Genomic DNA, 20,437 nt, shown 5'->3' on the forward strand with positions numbered 1-20,437 from the left:
AATGAAACATTTCTTGAGTTGCGTTCACATTGCGTTTGAAGATGAATCTAGCCCTAGACGTCTGGCTTTGTATTTACATTTGTTGTGCAGCATTATAAAAGCTATTGTTCTCTGCTATCAGTATTAAAAGGTATGTGCTCACTAACGGTGTACTATTTGCTCATGGAGCATCACATACGATACGTTCACTAGAATGCTTATAATAGTGTTGAAGTGTTATACCCATAGTCATAGTTACCATTAAATCACAGTTATGACAATGGAATAAAGTCCAACCTTTGGCAGACACATCACAGAATACACATTGTCCTTTATCGCTAATATGCTGCAGGTGTCTTTCTGTTATGATCAAAATTAGGAAGTGTGTGACGAAATCATTTTGCCCCTTACGGTCATATTAAAAGCAATTGGATTGTAAAGTATTTCCCTCCATCATATATTCATGTGAGTATAGATACAATAGTTTGGAACAAAGACAAATGTTAAACATTTCCAGACAGACTTCCTCTCCTGTGATTCCTGTGTTGTCCTCATAACGCAATAGGATAATATCTAATTGTCTCTCACGTAATGTATTCAGCAGTTGTTTCTTGTTTCTGAATCAGTGCAGTTCTGTCCAATCAGATCCACGCAACTGAAATACACTCGATACAATCTGATCACAATTTTTCTTCATCAGATCACAAAGCTTTATCCACGTTTGCTTTTATCTCAGACATGTAGGAGCGAGTTGGAGCTGCCAGGGGCATGGAAACATATACGTGTATCCTTTTTATCCACCTGAGAGAAGTATCAGCATGGATCAAGTCTAAATGCAAAAATATATAATTATCTAACAAACAATTCTGATCTGACAGAGCTGACAATATGCGCAATGTACGACAGCGGTGGAATTATTGGACTTAAAATTGCACAATTACACTTCATACACATTAATCAACTTAAATGAAAATATAATCTAATTAATTTAATTATTCTATTGTCACTCACACATGTATCAATTCTTTAATAGTTTGACACATAATTACTCAGATTGTAATTTGTGCGACAGTAACCTGAAATATACTAAGACCCCCTACAGTATCATCACAGACCCCAATAAGGACAACCTGCTCTTTCTATAACATTGCCAGAGCATTGGGGTAGGTATAAAAGCAACGATGGCTCTGCTCATTAAACACACTAAGGGCTATATTTACTAAACTGCGGGATTGAAAGAGTGGAGATGTTGCCTATAGCAACCAATCAGATTCTAGCTGTCATTTTGTAGAATGTACTAAATAAATGACAGCTAGAATCTGATTGGTTGCTATGGGCAACATCTTCACTTTTTCAAGGGTGCAGTTTAGTAAATATACCCCGAAGGGGTAGAGTTATCAAACCTAAAACAAGACAAAGTGGATGTGATGCCCACAGCAGCCAGTTAGAATCTAGCTTTTGTTTTCCAGAATGTACTAGATAAACGAAAGCTGGACTCTGATTGGTTGCTATGGGCATCACATCCACTTTGTCTTTTTAGAAAAGTTTAAATCTTTCCCTAAGACTAATTTATCAAATAACGATAAAATGACACTAGCCTGAAAACCCTGCAACTATTAAGTTACACCCCAGGGTGAGCTCTGTGCAATTGGTGCTTATTGATGCCAGCACTGGTCTCTGGTACACAAAGGGTTACACCCCATGGTGACCTGTGTATAATGGGTGCTAATTGCTGCCAGCACTGGTCTCTGGTACACAAAGGGTTACACCCCAGGGTGACCTGTGTATAATGGGTGCTAATTGCTGCCAGCACTGGTCTCTGTTACACAAAGGGTTACACCTCAGGGTGACCTGTGTATAATGGGTGCTAATTACTGCCAGCACTGATCTCTGGTACACAAAGGGTTACACCCCAGGGTGATCTGTATGTAATGGGCTGTAATTGCAGGTAGGGTGCATGAAGTGTCTCTAACGACCGCTTTATGACCTGTTCCCTGGATAAACGTCCTATAATGTTGTTGTCTCAGAACCAATGAAGCGCAAAGAGACTCCTAAAGATCAATATTAGACTCCATCTCTGACGCTGGCTGCTGTTTGCAAAGAGTTAAAACGGCGTAAAATGGGGTGGATGAGGGGGGCATCACCATAGGGACACTGATCTTTAACAGGAAACTTTATTAATGCTCAGATGGGGCAGATAAGAGGGGCAGGAGGCAGCGGCTGTATCTGAACATGACAATGTCAGATGGCTTCTTTAATTAAAAAGAGTTTTGCAGAGGAAATGATAGGAGCAGCAGGGAGGGGGGTGTGTGTGTTTTTGGATGGAGCCCATCCTGCACCATCTCTGAGTGTTGCCTGGATATTATCCCCTCATCTCCCCCCCACCCCTCCCTCACATTTATTTCCTATTCTCTCTGTGGTCCTCCTCCCTCCAGCATCTAATAACAATAGTGATAGTATTATTAATAGGACTGATCCCCGGGAGCGCACCCCCGGGTGTCATTGCTTAGCTCCATGGCTCAGGGCAGTGGATCCCAGCTACTTCTCAACATGTACCTCACAGGTAGAGACCCACATCCTGGGATTTAGGGGTGCCAGGGCTGGGCGACCCCCCAAACAGTTTTGGGGGGGGGGCATCTGGAATTTTGTCGACTGGTGCCCATGGAATCTGAATCTCGGGAATTATTTACATTGTTTTTCCTGGCAGTTCCTGTTATAATACTTTATATTACTTTATCTGTCAGTATCTTCCATCATGGAGCATCATCAATCAGCTGGAGCCTATTCCTAATTCTGCTTTCTCTGAGTTCTCTGAGCCCTGGATCCTTTACACTGCACCAATTCATTCTTTTCAACCCCCAGCAAGTTCTTCTGGCCCCCCCTATCCCGACCTTTTCATACCCCAACCTACATCTATGCTCATACTTATCATTGTCAGAGCGAGAAGCTCAGTAGGGTGAGCGAGAAGTCTCACCCCACTATCCTCATTCTCCCAGCCAGTGTCTCACCCCACTATCCTCATTCTATCAGCCAGTATCTCACCCCACTATCCTCATTCTCCCAGCCAGTGTCTCACCCCACTATCCTCATTCTCCCAGCCAGTGTCTCACCCCACTATCCTCATTCTCCCAGCCAGTGTCTCACCCCACTATCCTCATTCTATCAGCCAGTATCTCACCCCACTATCCTCATTCTCCCAGCCAGTGTCTCACCCCACTATCCTCATTCTCAAGGCAAGTCCCTGTCACCCCACTTTCCCCTAGCCAGTCCCTGTCACCCCTTTCCCCCAGCCAGTCCCTGTCACCCCACTTTCCCCCAGCCAGTGCCTGTCACCCCTTTCCCCGAGCCAGTCCCTGTCATCCCACTTTCTCCCAGTCAGTCCCTGTCATCCCACTTTCTCCCAGTCAGTCCCTGTCACCCCACTTTCCCCAGCCAGTCCCTGTCACCCCACTTTCCCCCAGCCAGTCCCTGTCACCCCACTTTCCCCCAGCCAGTGCCTGCCACCCCACTTTCCCCCAGCCAGTCACTGACACCCCATTTTCCCCCAGCCAGTCGATGACACCCCACGTTCCCCCAGCCAGTCCCGGTCACTCCACTTTCCCCCAGCCAGTCAATGACACCCCACGTTCCCCCAGCCAGTCCCTGTCACCCCACTTTCCCCAGCCAGTCCCTGTCACCCCATTTTCCCCAGTGTTCCTCTCCACCTTCTCCCAGCCCTGTGTGCCCCTCTCTTCTCCTCTCAGCCGCGGTCTTATAATAACTCCTCAGAAGTCGGATTTCCTTTTTCCTGGACGCGTTTCCTGCCTTCTCCCCTTACAGACCCAGTCTGAGAACAGGAGCCATAGGAACATCCCCCCAAATCACAGGACCACCCGGGATGAACAGGGTGTCTGACAGCGGCAGCTGGATCCTCTCTCTTACGCGGAGAAACATTTCTTCTTCTTTAACTTCTCATTTCTTGTGATCCCCATCTGGTCATTGATTCTATATTATATTATTCTATATATGATCACTCCGGATAACACCTGGAACGTGTCATACACGATCCTCACCTATATAAATATACTATTCTTATATACATGTTGAATGTGACAATATATCTATTATGTGCTGTAATTTCGATGATAATCTATAAATAATTCTGCTGTTATTTGTGATTTATGTATCTTTGTGTCAGATCCGGTGAGTGAGACGTTCCTGAAGGATAAAACTCAGAATTGGAGACCCTTCTCCACAGGGGTGCAGAAAGGTGAGAGGGATTTTTATCCAATGAGAACACAATGTTATTGAAACAAATAATTTTACCCAATTACCACCAGCTACAAATTAGCAACATAGAAGCAATTATAGTATCATATATATATATATATATATATATATATATATATATATATATATATATATATATATATATATATATATATGCAATCTGAACGCATAGATTAGTTTTATATCATTGCGGACGGAATTTCAGGATAACATTATACGGAGAGATATATACTGAGGTCAGTTATTAACACAATTTTGCAACTGATTCGCTTGCGTTGAAAAAAGGCGTAATACCGTTTTTTGGGATAGATAATTATCGTGGTATTTATTATGATATATTAATGATTGCCTGTTACAAGATGTGCAGGGCTCGGTTATCTTTCGGATTTGTATTATAATTTAGTGAATATTTTCAAGGTCAGTAACAGGGACAAGCAGATGCCTCAGTAAAATGTACAAGTTATCTTGCGATCTCTACGTGTTATTTGTGGAATGTAAAATCCAACTATCGTTTTCTGACTTTACACATAACACAACCAGCGATTAATGTTTTGTGTAACGATGACATTTCATCCCCAATCGATGGACATATTACACAGATATGTACATAGTAACTTGCTGGGAGAAGGCTGCTGTCCGCGGTACTGACCATTAATAGTGCTGTACACCAGGCATGTAACCCCGGGGCTCCGTACTGCTCTTACTGTAGAGAAGCGCGGCTTATACTTGTACTTTGTAGCTGTTTGATTGCTTTTGTGAAATGTAAAAAAATAGCTCTAAAAAGTTTAATGCAAAGAGTGAAAGTGATTTTACACTCGGGATATAAAAGCGTCGTTTCTTCAAATTACTTCAACCTCCATCATAACCATTTTGTATAATTAATTAAATATACTACAGGGAATTGCTGACTTTGCAGAAAATATTAATGTATGTGTCAAACTGCAAAGTATGTTCACCACATTGTGCACAGATGGATAGATTACCACATTAAATAAATAAATAGTGAAGTAACATATTTGTACCTTTAAGTCCTTATGTCTTTCTGTTTAATTCTCTGTCTTGATTTGCTCTCAGTTATTAATTTGTGGATAATTATTTAGTTTTAATTCAGCATTGCATCACTGTAAAGTGTCAGGTTTACCCAATAGCTGTACTTTATTTACACATATTTTATATTTTATTTGGTGTATTACAATCACATACTAACAGGAACATTATATATATCTGACATATCTGGATGCAATTACTGTTTGTATCACTAGCAAAGAAATAAAATAAAATAAATGGTTAATTTTATATTATTTATTTCATAAATATCTTTATTTAAATAAACGTATCTCACAAGCATCATTGAATTATGTTATGAACGATCAATGTAACAGTTATGAGATAAATCACAGCAATCAACTCAATATACCACAATGTAAAAATATGTAAATAGTCGCTGCCTAATTCATATATTTTTATTCACTGATACATTAATATCGACCTAAATCTCATACTAGCTATTTGTTTCAGATATACTCTCAGATAGGTACAGCTAAGAGACGGAAATTCAGCCAACTCACACAGTCCATATATTAATATAACTGTAAAGGAAGAATGACATATTAATATACAAAATATCATCTAATAAAAACTTTTTAAAACAAGAAATATTACTTCTAACGCCTTTTTAAATGATCATAAGCTCACACAATCAACTGAGAAGCACATAAGCATTCAAGTCTCTAATAACGCACACGTTTTTGGTAAACCATTTACTAAAATTTAAATTATTCAAATATTTTAATTGGTTTTATGAAATTGTACATTGGGATGCATAAGAACTTTACATATAATATTCTGAAGGCTGGAGAGTTGTCCCAGGCATGTCAGTGAAGAGGAGAAGGACTCCATCCCCCTGTACAGTATTAGGGTTATTTTAGTTATTTCATTCACTAATTAGAGACATCCAGTAATTGACAATGTGACTGTATTGGTTTGCAGAGATTTGCAATGCTGATCAGCGTTTTTATACAGCGTTTTTTTCCAGGGGATTTTACTAGAAATGTCTCTGGTGCCTGTCGAGTTTTTTCCTTTAATAATAGCAAAAAAAACTCCTCTGGTGGGGAATGTGTGGCATTAATGTTGGCATACACGTTTCATGGTACTGATATGTTTTTTTTCTCTCTGCCAGGCAGTGGGCAAATTCAGCTGTGGCAGTTTCTCCTGGAGCTGTTATCAGATCACTCCAATGCCAACTGCATCGCCTGGGAGGGCACCAACGGAGAATTCAAACTGACGGACCCCGACGAGGTGGCCAGGCGCTGGGGGGAGAGAAAAAGCAAGCCCAACATGAACTATGATAAGCTTAGCCGGGCCCTACGGTATTACTATGATAAAAACATCATGGCCAAGGTACATGGCAAGAGATACGCCTACAAGTTCGACTTCCACGGCTTGACCCAGGTGTGCCAGTCTGCACCCAGCACCGAACAGGCTCTGTACAAGTTCCAGAGTAATCTGCCACACTTACCCTTCTCTGGGCTGTCCAAGCTCAACCTCATGACCTCCGGGGTATCACCTGCCGGATTCTCATACTGGCCGGGTACCCCCCCAGCTCTGTACCCAGGTCACAGTCTGCAATCCCCACCAGGTGGATTCGGCTCGGTGCCCACCGCCCACCTCAGCTCCATGAACAGCGTAGGCAGCATGAGCGCCCATTATCATTAACTCAGATACCACTTAGGATGGGGCAGTTTTTCGGCATCGCTAAAGTCCACTGGGCACCAATGAGTTAACATTTTATGATTCACCTGTATGTCGATAACGACACAAACAGCAAATTAATATTTGTTTCACATATAATGACTGGCCGTGGGATACAATGTTCCCTGACTGTCCTACATCAAAGCTGCATCCGATCTGCATCTATGTACATAACACGATGGAGACAGAATTAGCAAGCATTCTAGTAGTTTAAAAAGAAAGATGGTCCTCTATCACTGTAGCTTTAGAAAGAAGAATTTAGAATAAATGCTGATTTATTTTCATTTATCTTTGATGCAGCAACAGCTCAGATCTGAAATCTGCCTGGGCAATTAAAATATCTGAAGGTGGAGAAAGATTTTGGATTTGAGTAGATTACATGACACAGTCAATCACTGTAGACACTGCTACCAAGTTTACCTGTAGTCTAGGCTATAGGGGGCAGCGTCAAAAATGAACTGAAATATATTTCAATAATTTAATAATATTTTTTAAAAGCTGAGTCTGTGGCCTCCTGTACAAGGATGTTTCAGAAATTGACTGAAATATATTTCTAACATTAATGTGAAAAAAAATAAATGTAGTTGAACAGCGCAATTTATTTATTTACAACCAGTTACATATTACATGTAGCAGATCCTCATTAGTATTTTGCTGTTTGTGGATAATTTGTAGCCAACGACTAAATCCATTATGAACAACAGGAGCAGCCGTGACTAGCAAATTATACAGATCATCATCATCATCAGTTATTTATATAGCGCCACTAATTCCGCAGCGCTGTTCAGAGAACTCATTCACATCAGTCCCTGCCCCATTGGGGCTTACAGTCTAAATTCCCTAATATACACACAGACACAGACAGAGAGATAGAGAGACTAGGGTCAATTTTGATAGCAGCCAATTAACCTACTAGTATGTTTTTTGGAGTGTGGGAGGAAACTGGAGCACCCGGAGGAAACCCACGCAAAAACGGGGAGAACATACAAACTCCACACAGATAATGCCATGGTTGAAAATCGAACTCATGAAAATAAAGTGAGAGTAACACGAAAATAACAATGAAATCTACGTATGTTGTTTTAATGAAAAAATTGTAAAGTTTCATAGGATATTATTTTAAAGTGCATTAAAAATATGTTGATCATTTTTTTATGCAGTTATTTTTACAAAGTACCTTTGCAATTTGACTTTAAAGTCCCAGAAAACAATCCTAATGCTGACATATTTCATTCTCAGTCTGTTTGTTTTTGACATACATTCAATTAGGAACAGTCCGAGCAAGTCACTTCCACTGAGATAGACATCAATGGATACTTGTATTTTCTAAATCATTTTCATGCACACCGATTCTCACTGCAAACAGATTGTGCTGGGTTAACAAGCCCTAAGAGACCAATATTTTTAATGCTAAGGTCAAATCATGAGTTCACAGCAGCACAGAGTACATCAGGAGATGAGTGATGTGTCAGTGAGGACAGGGCTGCATGTGAAAGGGGCAGTGACATGATGTGAGGAGGGTAATGGAGGCAGCAGGAAGCCACAGACTGAGAGTTATATAGTGGAAAGAGCAGGGTCCCCAGCAGCACAGAGTATATCAGGATGCTGGAAGATTGTTGTGTCAAACATTTCTCTGTATAATACAGAAATCTCTATGTGATGTATAAATCATAGTAAATCATGGCTGTTTGTTAATTCTGTTGCTTAAATAGGAAGAAAATGTGTAAAGCTTATACCTGTGAACACCATGCAGTACAGACAAGTGTATATTTCCCCCACATAAACAAAATACCATCTGCGTTTAAGCAGCGATGATGCTGCTTTCTGGAGACTTATAATGGGAATGTCGGGGAATTCAGTTGTGGATGTTATTATTGGTGGCATAAAGCGTCATGTTAAAGGGAAAACCATTATGAAAAATTAGTGTGGCTTTTTTTTACTGTGCAAAATGCTTAAAGGGCAAGTCTGTATGGAATGTTACCGTCAAACATATCCTGAGTATTATTTTGTTACATAATGTTCTCTATTAACTAAACTGCCCACGATGCCGTGTGTCCTATTCCCATGCTGAGAGGAGACATATTGGACAATCTCCTTAGGACTCTCTGTGCGGCAATACCCAAGTCTTAGTGATTGTCTTGTGCTGTAATACCAGGAGTATGGCCGGGAATGTCATCGCAAGCTCATAAGGAAATAATGTCCATGTTACGTTTTCCTGACCTACATCTGAACCACTTTAGCCTTTGTATAAGGAAAATGTCATTTGTCTTGTGTGGAAAATACTTTATAACAAAGATACAGATAACAGTCAGAGAAACTGAACAATTCTTTCTCCTTCTTCTTATATAACAATGTAAATGTTACAGCTATTTGTATTTTAATAAACTCTAATTCAGTTCCTCTATATGAGGTCATGCTGAGCCTTGTAGTCCAACAGCATCCGAAGACCAGGAGATTGTGTATCTTTATTGCTCTATGCTAACCCATTTTCAATGAAAACATATATGAATCTATGTACAATACAGATGTTAGGTCTGTCTACTGATTGGTCATTTGTGTCAGATTTGTCATAATACATTTTTAGCTATTGGGGTCACCAGGAAACACAATTGACTCAGTTGTCCTAAAGAGAACCTGCACAAAAATACACATTTCACATATATCTGTATAAAACATATATATAAAGATTTTAACATTAGTAAACCAGAAACACAGAGCTCCTCTGATCTAACGGCAGCCGACTCAATCTCACATCCACAAAACTTAAATAATCATAAATAGAATATAAAACATGAGAAGAGTAATAGCGTTCAATAGCGCAAGAAGACAAAACGGAAATATATATTGAAACGTTCCAGAAGTCTCGTCAGAGTCTTAGGCTGGGTACACACTACAGAATTTTCTGACCAATGTGTTATCTGCAACGATTGTACCAAGGACTGCAAAAAATAAAAAGTCCCGATTAGCACGTCGATCCATGTATGTTAATTAGCCATTTCTGGGTGTGTATTAATGACATTGTGAACATCTCATGTCTTGGCGGTAGCATGCTAAGTATGATCTTGAGAATCTTTCTGTGACATCATCAAACTGCCGACTTCAGTACATCGACTCTGGGGGCTAGATTTACTAAGCTGCGGGTTTGAAAAAGTGGGTATGTTGCCTATAGCAACCAATCAAATTCTAGCTGTAATTTTGTAGAAGGTACTAAATAGATGAAAGCTAGAATCTGATTGGTTGCTATAGGCAACATCCCCACTTTTTCAAACCCGCAGCTTAGTAAATCTAGCCCTGGGTGATGACATGAGATCAGCGCCCCAGGAAATTCAGCCCACAGGACAGCCCACACGAACAGCTGATTTAAACGAACCCTAAGATATTCCAGCAGGATGTACAAGACAGAGAGAAAGGCATATAGTTGTGTTGTTGATATTCTAAACAATTATATGAGTGTTGATCAATGTAAGTAGCTATTAGACTTTTACTCAGACTGTCCCATTAATGTTAGATTTTTAAATATTGCATGACAGGTGACAGGCTGCAACATCAGCTCAGTGTTAGTTTCCCCAACATGACGACTGTTTTTATACGTCAGGCTACTTAATCAGAGTATATATGGCTTAAAGCCACCACAAAAGGGCAGCGTTAGTAATTAGATATTTAATATGTTGCGACCCATAAGGTACAGCTCAAATAATATTGAAACAGAAATTTAAGGTCCTTATGTGACATTTAGTTTTCCATCTTATAATAGACAACTATTACATACTTGGGTGCAAAATGTTGTAAATCAGATATATGATTATATTCCTGAAAGGGATCTGTTACAATGGGCAGTTCCTGCTACATTTTGAATGCAGACCTTACACTGACACATAGTAATGAACGACGTTCCATAACTGTTTCTTTTCATCTAAATACACTACTAGGAATAATATCTCTGATCTCCTCTGAACGCTCTGTGTAGATACATCTCCTGCACCAGGATTCTGAATTCTGACAAAATAAGGATTCTAAGTCCAACATTTACCGGGTTCCTGGACTGAGCTGGGGAAACTATGACCCAGAAATCTCCTATCTGACCACACTGAGCTCCCCCCCCCCTCTGATTTGTGATGTCAGAGCCACAGGAAGCAGCTACAATGTGACCAGCGCTACAAGTCATTCATTACTGAATCAACATTTCCAGAGACACCTTGCTGTAATATCTAAACATTTTATTTGTTGTGTTCTCTACACCAGTGTTAGGAAGTTGGTTCTGCAGCTGCCAGGGAACCACAAGTCCTAGCATCCCCTGCCAGTCAGAGGTTGCAGCGCAGGATGAGGAGTAGTTCCACAACAGCTGGAGAGCCAGATCAGTCCCAATTGGAATGAACTGCCCCAATTCCAGGACAGTTGGGAGATAGGTCCCAATAATGAAATGCTCCTTCAATGCCTCACGTACAATCAGCAGGTGCATTCACAGAAGGAAATTGCATTCCAAAAGAAGACACATCTGACACGGATAGAGTGAGCTGGGCGCAGCTGAGAAACCGTCATAGGCAAACCGAGGGGGGGGGGGGTTCCTAGCACCTGTAAACCCCCCTCCAAGCCTAGGGCAATTGTATAAGTAAGGTGGCTGGACCCTGCCCCTGCTTCATAGAATATATAGAAATATGTGAAACTGTAGCTTGATCGGAGTGAACACATCACAAGTCCCCTGACATTAGGGAGTGGTTAAAGTACACAAACCACACTGAACACGTGTCACACTACACATACACAGACGGATGTCAGGACTTTGAAATGTAGTTTGCTGCCCTCTGCTGGCAGATTATTATACCATTAATGTTAGGACAAAACTCTGATTAAAAAGTTATAGTGCCTGATTCATTAAGGAATGTAAATAAAAAAATAAGTAACTTTGTACCTTGGCAAAACCATGTTGCATTGGAGGGGGAGGCAAAATTAAAATGTGATGGCAGATTTATCTTTGGGGTAGGGCATGTTCTAGATCAGCTTAAAATTTCAGTGTACAAATAAAGCTATCAACTATTTGTGTGCTACATGAAAAAACAGCCAGTATTTTACTTATGTGCAAAATAATAAACTAATTTGCACCCCTTGTATTGTAACATGGTTTTGTCCAGGAGAAAACATACTCATTTTTTTTCTTTACTATGCTTAATGAATCAGCCCCATATTGTACATGCTTTATTAACTTGTTTACTGAAGACTACGGATTCGTGACAATTACTTATACCAGTCCATCTTCTTTTAAATGCAAGATGGTATTTACTAAAACAAGCATCATAAATCGCACATTAAGGCTCACTGACAAACAACAATAATATTATAATTTTGTCTTTGTCAACCAAAAGCAATACTTAGATTTGCTTCCAGTTCATGAGCTTTACTCTGTTCATTAACATTCTACCTTGTTTTATTTATTCCTTTGGCCAATGTAAGTTGATGTTATTGTCTTATTTGGGAGGATCTAGGATTTTACTTTTACCAAAGTCTAGAGGGTAGATTTATTAAAGCTTCTACAAGGAAAGTGGAGGTGTTGCCCATAGCAACCAATCACTGCTGGAAATGGAGCAAGGATACTTGTTCTCGATAGCCCTTGTAAAAGTAAAAATGTGAAATATATGTAGGGCATAGTTGCCTACTCTCCTGGAATGTCTGGGAGACTCCCGTATTTCTGGGAGACCTCCCGGGCTCCCAGGAGAGCCGGGTAACCTCCCGGTTCTCGCCCCGCAATAGATAAGTGCTGGGGGTGGGGCTCAATTACTCAACTATTGCATCATCTTAGCCCCGCCCCCTGCTGTAATTGGCCAAAATTGTGACAATTGATTAGGTGGCGCTGCCAAAATGATGCAATTCAGCCCCACCCCCGCACGCCCACTACCCCCGGGATCTCCCTGAAGCCAACAAGGAAAAGTTGGGAAGTATGATGTAGGGTATAGACAGGGGACTTAGAAGATTAGCTAGAATCACTGATGCATATTATCACAGGAGGTCCCGTTGTATTAATCACTGAAATCCAATACATTAGATAGCAAGTCATAGACAGAGTCATTTCAATCAATGAAGTGAGAAAATAGCAGTGAATAAAGCAGACAGTGGCCTAATTAGTATGGATTGAGGAGTATAGGAGGAATAACAGATAAGAGAGCATAAGAGAAACAATCACTATACATCATAAATAGAAGTATAGTGAATTAATTCAAACGTGAAACCTGTAGGGAACAGACATCAGGCAGTGAATTAATTATCTGGACTGAGAGGTGTAAGAGCAACAATTAGCAACCAGGGAGTATATTATATATATATATATATATATATATAATGTGTGGCTGCTGCGGCACCGATAAATAGCCACCGTGCAGCCCCGAAAGGGTTAGGACGCCAGAATGTATGTGCAGCGCCGAAGGGGTTAGGAAGCCCTAGATCCCCAATGGTTCGTTGGGGGTCTAGGGCTCTCCCTGTGTGTTTCTGCCACTGCTCCGGCCCCTGATCATGGGGACCAGAGTGTTGTGGGGCCGAACAGTGCCCCAATCTTTGTTGATCTAGTGAGGGGTTCTAGTGGGGACTACAGGAGCAGCCCCTGGAGGAAGCAGGAGCCGGGGGCTCCCTGTGTGTGAACCCTGCTTGCAATGGCTCCTCCTGGACTCACTGGGGGGTTTGGGAGTCCCAGCCTGGGGACCGCTGACCTGGGGTCTGGCTGCCTATTCCTTGGAGCCAAATTCAGCTACAGGAGGGAGCCAGACTCTGGGGCAAGGTCCCTGGAAGTATTATTTAGGCGGGAGATTTAAAGCTAAATCTCCCATCCTAGACTTGGTGGCACCAGGGGTAGAGAGGAGGCTGAGCCCCCCTCTCCCTGGTAGCTCGTGGACAGGGGCAAGTACACTCCCCCTACCACTAGCAACAAGGCTAAAGGTGGATGGGTTAAAGGTGTTAACCAATCCAAGATTCACATGTTAAATTATTGAATAACTCTGTATTGATTAAAGGGGCAGAAGGCTGGTTACCTCCCGCCAGGATATGTGTCCAAAACTGTATATTAAGACCTTTTTGTCAATGTAAAATATATACCACCTGTATGACTATATCATTACTAGTACCTTTAACTAGTGTGTAACGGTCCTTATAAGGACCCTCTTTGAGCAATAAACATCACTGCTTTCAAAATCCAGCTTTGACGCATACATACCGGCTATAGTCCCTGTGACCTACACATTAGACCTCGCTGGTGTGTTATACGGCTGTTCTGAGGTTGGAACCCAGCATCTAGTAACAAAGCTCTGACCGCTACCCTGTAGCTCTGGCCATTGTGATAGGCTAAGGGGACCCATCCACAGCAATCCTGATCTGAAGCCGGAGGTCAGGGGTACCAGCCCAGGTGCCCAGCGAGGGGGTACACCAGCAGCAAGAGAAAATGGTTCCAAGTGTACTAGCGAAGGAGCCTAGAGGTGGCAGCACAACACTATAGTATTTAAAGGGACCACATTTGGGATTAAGAAAGGGAACGGGGGCAAGTCAAAACCAGCCGGTCCCCAGCAATATGACAGGGTGTCAAAGGAGGTCCATCCTATCACAATCTATATCCAGTTATCAATCTCTTCTGCGTTCCAGTCAAAGATCAAAACACATAGGATACAGGGATTAAACAAGGGCAGTGAGCACATCGCCTTTAGTGAGTTCAGGACGTGTTGTAAGAATTCTCACTGTTGCAGAAGTAAAGGTGAAATGTAGATTCTGAACTGAGAGAAGAATCCATCCAGCACAAGGTACCTCCAAAGGTGTAACTATCATAGTAGCTGGGAATGCAACCGCTGTGTCCCGCAGTTGTGGGGGCCACCTCTCCTGCTATGGGTATATGTGTTTTCATCTTTGGATGGTACATCAGGGTTTTTAAAAACATATTGTGACCCACAAATCTCTAGTTACGCCCCTATCTGTTCCCAATACATTTTGGACACAACTGAAGCACATGGACACTGTGTTTTGGGATTCGGAGGGAGCTGTGTTTGTGGATTAAATGGAACACAAGCAACAGTCACTGGAGAATCCCACGCTGCCTTCTTTATGCCGCTGTCGCTGTACAGAAGATAGAAGTCTAATAGCGAATGTGATTTGTGCTATCAGAACAAATGTTAACAAACTTTACTTGCGCTTATGACCTGGTTATATCTATTAGTACGTGGGTGTATGTGCGCCTGAACATAGGCAAACCGAGGAGGGGGGGTACTAGTGCCTGGAAACCCCCCTTCAAGCCTGGGGCACTGTATAATTGAGGTGGTTGGACCCTGCTCCTGCTTCACACGACTCTGTTTGAAAAGGGAGAGCTGCGTGCACCTAACAGTAGTGCACGCAGCATTGTCCATGTATATTATGGGGAAGAGTTGGAGAGCAGCCAAGCACTGTCTAAAATTATAGCTACGCCCCTATGCATGCTGGTCACGCCCACTGGTGGCGTGATGTGGAAACCCCCCCTCTACAAATCCTGCGTTTGCCCCTGCTGAAGTTAACCTTGGCCCACACGCTACTGGTGCAAAGCTGAACGCAGCTCGAGATGCCTCCGACTCAGAATATGGGTGTAATACGCTATTTTAACGGGCGCCTTTTCTGTGTGTAAATTATACCAAAAATGCGGTCAACTCAACTTCAGACCTGTAATAAGGAATCTGTCACTCTACCCAGCTCCTTCCTTTGTCAGCTGCAAACGTCTGCTCCCCGGCATATGTAGCCGACAGCAAATCCATGTGCATGTAGTCATCTCTCATCTCAGCTTCATAAATGGCCCCCAGAAAGTTTATTTTCCCAGAATTCAGGCTCCTAATTCAACTAGTAAAAATGTGTCACTGTAGATGTCAGAAATGTTATCTAAAAAGCAGCAAAGGGGGACATTAGGTTATGATGCTTTGCAGAAAATGCAGTGATTTTAGTTTACATCTTATAATAACACTAGAGGGCGCTGCATACATGCAAATACTCTGTAATACGCGTGGCCGCAGAGTAAATCAGCAGAGCCCTTAGGAGTCAATATAACCAGGTATCTTTCGTCACACACCACGTTAAGTAAGGTATGGTCTATTAAAACATTTCAATACTGTAATCCCCACCTTAGATTGGTTTTGATATCTCTGTCCCTTCGCCTTATCCATTTCCCACACATAAAATTCAACACCCTCATTTCATTGTCCCTTCTATGCATACTTCTAAGCTAACAGTTATAGTTTGGCAATGAGTGCCCCCTAGTGGAGATTAATTCAAAACCTCTCCTCTTCACACTTACCATTTGCCCTCCTACCTTCTCAATTAGTAAAGTAGGTGCACAGAAGTCCATATATTAGGGCTTATTTTCTAACATTGCATTTAAGTGCACACTGTACACTAAGCCACAGCAACCAATCAGCAATTAGCTTGTATTTGTGTAGTGCAAGTTAAGCAATGAAAGCAAGTGTCTGAGTGGCTGCTGTGGATTAATGCAAACTTTACACCTAAACCTAATGTTCTGCCTGAAATGTAGTGGCGGTTGTAGGGTGATCTAGAACAGTCCTCTACCCATGTAGTGGCGGTTGTAGGGTGCTCTAGAACAGTCCTAGCTCTACCCATGTAGTGGCGGTTGTAGGGTGATCTAGAACTGACCTCTATCCATAGGCTGGCAGATGTAGGGTGATCTAGAACAGTCCTAGCTCTACCCATGTAGTGGCAGTTGTAGGGTGCTCTAGAACTGTCCTGTATCCATGGAGTGGCGGTGTAGGGTGCTCTAGAACTGTCCTGTATCCATGGAGTGGGGTTGTAGGGTGCTCTAGAACAGTCCTCTATCCATGGAGTGGCGGTGTAGGGTGCTCTAGAACTGTCCTCTATCCATGGAGTGGGGTTGTAGGGTGCTCTAGAACTGTCCTCTATCCATAGGGTGGCGGTTGTAGGGTGCTCTAGAACTGTCCTCTATCAATGGAGTGGGGTTGTAGGGTGCTCTAGAACTGTACTCTATTAATGGAGCAGCATGACAAACTCATATGTGTCTGGATTTATATGGCTGATCTACTATCAATACATATATATGCACTTTAATGTTGTGTTTGATCTAATGTTTCTTTATTATTTTCTTTCAACAACCACTTGGTTATATTGAAATAACTTATTTTTTTAAAGCTCTCTTCTCTAGGATACACTGTACTTGATCTCACCAACAAGCTGGTGGTGGGATTGTGCCTCCTAGTGGCAGCTCAGAGAACACACATAACCAGATTGATGGAAATGTAATAATTGTAACAATTATTTATTTATGTTCCTCCTTTCTCCCAATAAGACTTAAAGCACTTTTACATTGGTGCAGAGGGTGAGACATCTATTTTGGACTCGTTTAGCTGCTATTTGATAGAAAAACAGGATTACACCTGAATCTTCTCTGAACCTTATAATATCAGCCAGCATCTGCGGGATCCATATGAAATCACTCATACTGAGCAACATGAGTACTGATTATATGCAGAAGGAGATGCTCATTACTGCATTATGGTACTTCACCCTCGTTGTACATTGAGGGGAATATATACGGTGCTGGTCTGGGGACTGATCACACAGGAAGGTCCAGCAGGAGGTGAATGTAGGGATCGGGGTGAAGCAAGACAGGCATGGAATTCCCGACGCATACAATTGTACTCTATCTTTCCTTTGTCTGTAAATCTCTGTGTGTGCAATACCGTGATGCTGAGATCTGACACTGGGCCTGCTCTGTTGCTAAGCAACAATTACAGACCAATCAATAAAGAACAACTTATCAATATGCTAACGGGTCTTTCATATGGAGCATTTGTCAGAGAGATATGACAGCTAATAGGCCCCCGCAGGCTCCCTCCTCCGCCAGTATAGTGCAGGGGGCTTACAGGACTGGCTGGGGGGACTCTGAAGCATTTTCTCCAAAGGCAGAGAGCACAGACAAGGAAATAAACTGAGTCCCCTCCCCAATATTCCTTGATAAGATAAAATAAAATAAAATTTCCCACCACCAGTTCGCCCAGGATAAGGGTCGCATTGTGGTGTTCTAATTAAGGTAATCAGTGTATATGGGTGCCTCCTCTCACAAGGTCTAATGGACAGGAGGGGGCTGTTCACCCCATTACTATGGGAGCTGAGATGGACCCGGCTTAATGTTGTTTGGGAAAGGTGCATGCCCGTCAGCACAAAACTTACCCGGAAAGACTAAATAATCTTAATATGTATAGTTTGGAGCAGAGATGGGAAAGGGGGGACATGATTGAAACTTTGAAATATATCAAGGGTTATAACAAGGTGCAGAAGGGAAACATTCTACAAAGGAAGAGAAGTATTAGAACACGAGGACATGTACTGACACTGGGGGGAAGAGAAGTATTAGAACACAGGGACATGTACTGACACTGGGGGGAAGAGAAGTATTAGAACACGAGGACATGCACTGACACTGGGGGGAAGAGAAGTATTAGAACACAGGGACATGTACTGTCACTGGAGGGAAGAGAAGTATTAGAACACAGGGACATGTACTGACACTGGGGGGAAGAGAAGTATTAGAACACGAGGACATGTACTGACACTGGGGGGAAGAGAAGTATTAGAACACGAGGACATGCACTGACACTGGGGGGAAGAGAAGTATTAGAACACAGGGACATGCACTGACACTGGGGGGAAGTAGGTTCAGAGGAAATGTGAGGAAAAACTACTTCACAGAAAAGGTAGTTGATAAGTGTAATATCCTCCATCAGAGGTGGTAGAGGTTAAACATGCTTGGGATAGATGTATATGTGTATATATATATATATATATATATATATATATATATACATATATATGTACATATGTGTAGATAGATGGTTTCACATTTAAAGCATTTGTCGCAAAACATAAAGGAGGATGAAGTGACATTTGTTTCTCTGTTATATCGTTTTCACTATTCCAAAGAATAGGGGGCACTTCCTAGTGAAGTGGGCAGAATTCGGGAGATTGCCACACTCGCCCGGGAGTCTGGCAGACTCTCGCAAAATGCGGGAGTCTCCCGGACATTCCGTGAGAGTTGGCAAGTCTGCCAAAGAGGATGCACTAAATGTTCTCCAACCTACAGGAATCTATCAGACATTTGCTTTCGTTTTTTAAATTGCTTTTTGATTTATTTTTTAAAATAAATAAATAAATAAATAAATAAAAATGCAAATCCGATTAGTTGTTATGGATTTGATCCTCTTTTTTTACACAATTACGTGTGCACTAGCTTAATAAATGGTGCCCACTGTGTTTGAAGCCTAAACCAGCTGACTGGAAGCCATATATATATAACAATACAATTCTATTGAAGATGGGATAGTTGCTGTTAAATGGCAATTTGATTACATGGGTGATGTTCTGCAGGACACATGGTTTGTACAAGAATCCTGTTACATCACTTACAGTTCTATCCATAGTCCCCGAGGCCCCACATTTTATAATCTGCTAATGCTTATTAACTTTCCAGCAGTTTATGTAAAATAGCACAAAGCTTGTAATGGCAGGAAATATACGACCATTGGGGGGGGACTTTATCTTATGTCATCTGTAATCTTATTTTATGTCATCACAAAATCCCTATGTAATGTTATAATCAGCTGTGTTATTGCAGTTCTGTGTAACCCACCAGTGAGATATTGTGCTTACGGCTGTCCTCATAGAATCTCCTATGTAAGGTCGCATTTTAAAAGCGCCCTGGGGGAGCCGAGCCGTAAGGGCGCAACAATACAGAACTGAGTGCGCGTTCAGTCTACTTCATGAATGGCGACCTCTCACGTTTTAACTTCTTTAGTATGTGCTATGTGTGTTATACTAAGGCATATATCAAAAATTGTTTATTTGGTGTTAATTTGGTATTTTTTATTATTAGCCCGTTCTGCGTGACATAATGCTGCTGTACAATTTCTGAACAAACGATATGTAGGAAAGGATGTAGAAAAGAAAATAAACTGTGCATCAATTTATGTTATTGTTATGGCAAAACCATGTTGCACTGCAGGAGGGGTGGTTTTAAAATGTTCAACGGACACATTAGTGGGAGGGGGCGTGTCCGAGCTCAAGTCTAAATTGCTGTGTAACAATACAGCTCCTGAGTATTTATGTTACATGACAAAGCAGACAGTATTTTTCTTGCATGCAAAAAACAAAGAAACAAATGCATTTGCTCCCCACCCCCCTGCGTTGCAACATGGTTTGTCCAGGAGCAAATTTGCTCCTTTCTTTTTTGGTGCCCTCCTGCTCCTTATTCATACTCAGGGAGCAACACCCCTAATATGCCTATGCCAACCCATCGACCAGTGGAAAGTTTTCCAACCCTACTGATGCCTCTACCTTGACCTGAAAACCAAGCCACTTCCCCATAACACTGGGTGCACAAACCGGGTGCGTGATGTTACAAAGGGGTTGCTGTTTTGCCCATCTGTGG

General features: G+C 41.8%; 1 protein-coding gene across 1 annotated transcript; it reads left to right on the top strand.

The window, feature by feature from the left end:
• The first annotated feature begins 2,493 nt into the window (after nt 1-2,493).
• On the top strand, nt 2,494-9,476 carry FEV (FEV transcription factor, ETS family member). The gene is made up of 3 exons (XM_075178683.1): nt 2,494-2,542; nt 4,157-4,228; nt 6,428-9,476. The coding sequence occupies exons 1-3, from the start codon at nt 2,494-2,496 to the stop codon at nt 6,961-6,963; spliced, it is 657 nt and encodes a 218-aa protein (XP_075034784.1). The 3' UTR covers nt 6,964-9,476.
• The last annotated feature ends 10,961 nt before the right edge of the window (nt 9,477-20,437 follow it).

This window comes from Mixophyes fleayi, chromosome 7 (genome assembly GCF_038048845.1).
Source record: "Mixophyes fleayi isolate aMixFle1 chromosome 7, aMixFle1.hap1, whole genome shotgun sequence".
NCBI lineage: Eukaryota > Metazoa > Chordata > Amphibia > Anura > Limnodynastidae > Mixophyes > Mixophyes fleayi.